General features: G+C 54.3%; 1 protein-coding gene across 4 annotated transcripts in view; it reads left to right on the top strand.

Annotated features, from left to right (window-relative positions):
- The window catches only part of RNF220 (ring finger protein 220), a 223786-nt gene that overhangs the window by 203718 nt on the left and 14656 nt on the right, over positions 1-5412 (top strand). For 2 of the 4 annotated variants that reach the window (XM_073790734.1, XM_073790737.1), the window contains 3 exons: positions 449-491; positions 4180-4301; positions 4662-4794. In XM_073790734.1, the coding sequence (XP_073646835.1) occupies positions 449-491; positions 4180-4301; positions 4662-4794 (298 nt within the window). Of the gene's footprint in view, positions 1-57; positions 317-448; positions 492-4179; positions 4302-4661; positions 4795-5412 lie in introns of those variants that run through there. The other 2 variants (XM_019937922.3, XM_033867628.2) reach the window with 2 other exon arrangements.

Genomic DNA, 5412 nt, shown 5'->3' with positions numbered 1-5412 from the left:
TGGTCCCGGTCCGGCAGCCCCCACCACTTCTTGAACTTTCACCCCCGGCGCGCGACGGCGGCGAGTCACGTGATCAAGGCCAACATGGCCGCCGCCGCCGTTGGGAGCTGAGGTGCCGCCGCCGCCGGGCAGCCGGGGGGAATCCGCCCGCATCGCCGCCCTCGCCGGCCGGGCGGCCGCGGGGCCCGGAGCGCCGGAGGCCGGGGCTGGGGCGGCACTGCGCGGCGGCCACGGGGTCCCGCTAGAGCAGCCTCCGGCGGCTATGCCGAAGGCCCGGAGCGGCCGGCGGAGCAGGGGGGCCGGCGGGAGGGAGGAAGTAGGTTTGTTTACGGGCTGTTTGGGGCGGGGCAGGTGTGGACCGGGGGCTGGGGCCGGGGCAGGGGTCGGGACTCGAGGCCGCGCTGACGCTCTCTTCTCTTTTTTGCATTTACCCGGGATCTTTTCCCAGACCTTCTTGCGAGTGCGAGCCAACCGGCAGACCCGACTGAATGGTGAGTCTTGCGCGGCCCCTCCCTCTGCCCCACCCCCGGCCTCCTCCCTCCCTCACTGCCTGCAGTTCTTGACTTCCCTGGGTCTCTTCGACATTAGGGCCCATTGGCGGCTTCTTCACAGTCACAGCTCCTGAGAATATGCTGACCAAGGCGGCTGCCCTCAGTTTCTCCATCTGTCTAGTGGAGGTTATGGTCCCCAGCTCTTGCGTGAGCCTCTCTAGGCCTTGAAGAACCCTGGGGGTCAGTAAGTGCCAGAGAATGAGAAACAAGCCACACAATTCCACGCGGGAGCTCAGTTTTGAATTTGCAAACTGCTGGGACCTCACTGTACAAGCCGGCAGGGCGCTGAGAATGTTTTTCTTCCAGTTTTTAATCAGTGCCCAGTAGTGTGAATACAGCCTCTCTGCTGAGACTTGACAATGCAGTGAGATCTGGAGTTCCCACGGCAACAGGAACTAACTCATCCCAGGGCTTTTTGAGTTATCAGTCGGCCCACATTTCACAAAGGTGATCAGCGTGGGCTCGACAGCTCTTAGAGGCCTTCTCTGAAAGCACTCCGTGTATGTACTACCTGGCAGGCCACCATCCCGCCCCCCCCGCCCCGTGCCCCTTTTGGATTCAAGCCTCTGGAACGTTCCTATTTGCTGAACACAATTGAATGATCTAGTTTTTTGTGCTGGCTAGGGTGTGGTATATATGGGGGTTGTCTGTAAGGGGCTTGGGGGTCTCTAGGCCAACTGGTGAGTGAGGCCATGGACGTTCAAGATCCCCAGTTCCTGCCACTTGGTTTCTGCTGGGAGGCTGAGCCCCAGACTGGGAAAAGGAGAGCATTTATCATGGGCCGGCACCATGTTAAGCACCTTTATCATAACTGAGAGGAAGTGTTAACACACATTTTGTAGATGAGGAAACTGAGGCTGGGAGAGGTGAAGGTGATTTGTTTATAAACCACACAGCTGGGATGTAACTGCGCCATGGTTTGAACTGGTTTGTTTATCTCCAGAGCCTGTGCTTCTTGGACCATGCCATGCTACCTCCTTGGCAATACTTTGACTTGTCCTACTCAGTGGAAGCCTCTAGGTAGGGAGCAAACTTTCCCTATCATGTTTTAGTAAGCTTAGTTCAGGACTTAGAAGATGAATGGCAGTAAAATAATCAAACCTCAATTGCTTATCTGAGAATTTCCAGGTGATGCCCAGTCCATCAGGGACTTTCCTGGGACTACAAGGAATTTTCTGGCATGGGTGGCCTGGGCAAGGAGAGCATCCAGTATCATGCCTTCCTTGGCAATCCTATGAGATTCGTTCCTTTATTCAATTATCAGTGTCTGCCATAGTCTCCTTCTTACCAGAGAGGCACTCCCTTGAGCTTTAGGCCGGGTAGGGGAGGAACCTTTGTACTGGCACACTGCTCCATACAGGCTTCTAGAAGTCTCAGGGTACCTTGCTCAATGCCTTTCTGATATCTAGCATCCCTTCTCCATCCTAGCCCTGGGTCTAGAGCAGTTAGTCCCCAACCTTTTTGGCACCAGGGACTGGTTTTGTGTAAGACAATTTTTCCACAGACTGGGGCGGTGGTGGGGGGAAAGGATGGTTTCAGGATGATTCAAGCGCATTACATTTATTGTGCACTTTATTTCTATTACTATTACATTGTAACATATAATGAAGTAATTACACAACTCAGCATAATGCAGAATCAGTGGGAGCTCTGAGCTTGTTTTCCTGCAACTAGATGGACCCATCTGGGAGTGATGGGACCACCTCAGCTCCACCTCAGATCATCAGACATTAGATTCTCATAAGGAGCGCGCAACCTAGATCCCTCGCGTGCGCAGTTCACAGTAGGGTTCGCGCTTCTGTGAGAATATAGTACTGCCGCTGATCTGACAGGAGGTGGAGCTCAAGCCATAATTCGACCAATGGGCAGCGGCTGTAAATACACATGAAGCCTCCCTCGCTCACCTCCTGCTGTGTGGCCAGGTTCCTAACAGGCCATGGACTGGTACTGGTCCGTGGCCTGGGGGTTGGGGACCCCTGCTCTAGAGTGTCAAGATGGCCCAAGCCTGAGAGTCCAAGGGTTAGGGAAGTCAAGGTGAAGGAGTCTAGATCTTTGTCCACAAAATCAAGCGGGGCACCAGAACATAGTCACATCTCCTACAGTGAGAGCACAGGAAATTGAGACGGGCCAGGCTGCAGACCACGGTTTCTCAAACTCCATGCTCAGTCCTGGTGGGATGGTGGCTTTCTTGCTGATTTGGCTCTTTCTAGGGCTACTCTGTTTTAGGGTTGGAGTAGCTCCCTGCCTCATACCCGCAACAGGCAGGAGCCCCAAGTGCATATTCTTGCTGACCTAGCACACTCACAGGATCAGTCTTTGTTGATGCTGATCGGTTGGGGGCACTCTTGGGACAGGAGAGCCTTCTAAGCTATGGAGTCAGGCCTGCTTTCCTGTGCTGCCTTTGCCACTTTTTAGCTACCTGGACAACTGCCTTGACTATCTTTTTCTGTTAAAATGGATAATACAACCTAGTTTCTGGATACAGAATAAAATGAGCTACCTTGTATAAGGTATTCGGCTCTGAACCTTACACACAACTGAAGCTCTAAACTGTAACTTACCGACTCTCACCTGCATCACCTTTCACCTGTGTCTCGCTCCCTAAACTGCATTGATGAGCTTTCCACCAGGGTCAGTATCCACAGGAAGTTCTTTCTGGCCTTGCAGTGGGGAACCCTTCCCTCCTTGGCTGGCTCCACCCCTACCCCCACCCCAGTCAGTCTGGTCTCAGAGTGGCTAGCTCTACTCCTCTTGCATCACAGGAGTGGATAGAGGGAACAGAGTCCCTTGTTTTGACCCCTTCCTGCTTCAGTGACAGGAGGGCTGCAGAGAGGGATTAGTGAGCTAATTAGAAATGATTGTATCTCTCGGCATTAATTAGCAGTGCTGTGGGCTTGCAGCATGCACTTTGGAATTGAGCCCCCTGCGGGACAGCATGGCAGGGAGCCCTCTGCACTGATTAGAAATGATGGAACAGGTTTGGGTAGGCACAGTAAGGGCTACCCTCTCAAGGTATCTGGGCTGTCTGACTCAGATCCTCTATACCTTTATGACTGGGCCTCAGTCTCCTCTTCTGTAAAATGGGACCAGTGGACATGAGAGAAATTTCACTGGGGTAATTCTACATAGGACACTAAGGTCTGTACCTCAGGGCTCTTGGCCAGGAACAAAGGGGTTTTAACTGATAAGTTAACAGCAGGCCAAATCAGGCCCCTGGAGGGACCTTGGATTCTAACCAAGAAATGTTCTCTAAAGTTATGCTTCTTGACTCTAAAAGAGCCTGTGGTCTTGGCCTTCTGGGGAGACACATAGCAAGTGCCAAGGAGAGCATCTTTGCTCACTGGATTCATTGAGCACTGCAGGTAGGAAGGTAAGGGTTGAGCTTGAGCCAGCTGTGGCTGAAGAGTGGACACTTCACTGGCCTAGCACCAATCTCCTCCCCAGGTGCTCTTGGCAAGGTCCAGTCCCCAAAGGAGCCGAAGGTGCTGCATGATGAGGGCCAGATGAGGCACTGAACAAAAGGGCTAATGGCTGGCAGGAGGTCAGGATGTGTCAGCTCCACTGGGACCTTGGGAACTACAGTGACCGTCTGCCTGTTCTATGCTTTGTTTTCGGTTTCTCCATGCAGCTCGGATTGGGAAAATGAAACGGAGGAAGCAAGATGAAGGGCAGGTATGTCCCCTGTGCAGCCGCCCCCTGGCAGGATCGGAGCAGGAGATGAGTAGGCATGTGGAGCATTGCCTTTCTAAGGTAGAGGGGCCATCACCACCTCCCTCCCCTCCCCTCCTTCCCCTGACACTAGCTGCTCACTGCCTCCAGATCTATGGGCTGTTGGGGTCTCTCTGTGGTCTCAGCAGCTTCTTACTCTCTGTTCTTTGCTCTCTTCCTTTGCTTTCGCTCTCCCACTCCTCTCCTGGGGCTCCAGTGGAAAACTATTGGGGAAAAGCCCAGGTCTTTGACCTCTAGATTGGTTTACTTCAAAGGAGCCCTAGAGCTGGGGGCCTGTGGGGCACACTGCAGCTCGGGGCTAGGGCTGTGCCTTCCTTGCAGGCCCTGGGGAGCAGGTAGGGACGGCCTGGGACCCGCATGATCCTGCTCTGCTCTTCACAGAGGGAAGGCTCCTGCATGGCTGAGGATGATGCCGTGGACATCGAGCATGAGAACAGCAACCGCTTCGAGGAGTATGAGTGGTGCGGGCAGAAGCGGATACGGGCCACCACTCTCCTGGAAGGTGGTTTCCGAGGTACAAGCAGCTGACACATAGGCAGTGGCACTCGGGCGGCCAGGCCTCTGCTGGGTATCCATCTGTTGGGAGCCAAGAGGCCAGGGCTGGTGGCTGGTCATTCCACCACGTGCGAGCTGCTGCTGGTGGGGCTCCTTTGTGACCGTGCTGCCTGCCTGTGATGTGCATATTAAAATGGATGTATTTGGGTGGGGAAATGGAACTGTGAGGCTGTAGGCTAGGAGTGACGAGGGGGTCTCTCAGCCTCGGGTGATGCATTGAAGGTGACAGCCAAGCCACGTTAGCACCTGCATAAAATATTAAAGGGACGGTTATGCATTTATTACTCCATCCCTCTTAAGGCTGATAAATGAGAATCCAGCAACCTGCTGTACACCTCCAGCACTGGGGGCCCCGAGGGCTTCCAGGCAAACACATTGGCTTCCCCCCCCGCCCCCCTCCCCCCACGCGCCCCCCCCCCCCCCCGCCCCTCCTCCTCAGCCCCATGTCAGGGAAATCAGTTACAGAGGAGAGAGTGAGTTATGGCAAAATTTGACCTCCCATGAGCTTCACGGGTGAATCTAATTTTAGCTCTGATCCCATCTCTTCTCCCTGGGCACCCTCTGCCCTGAAGCAAGA

Source organism: Tursiops truncatus, chromosome 1, assembly GCF_011762595.2.
Source record: "Tursiops truncatus isolate mTurTru1 chromosome 1, mTurTru1.mat.Y, whole genome shotgun sequence".
NCBI lineage: Eukaryota > Metazoa > Chordata > Mammalia > Artiodactyla > Delphinidae > Tursiops > Tursiops truncatus.
Note: the sequence above shows the minus strand (reverse complement) of the source record. Positions and strands in the feature narration are given on the sequence as shown.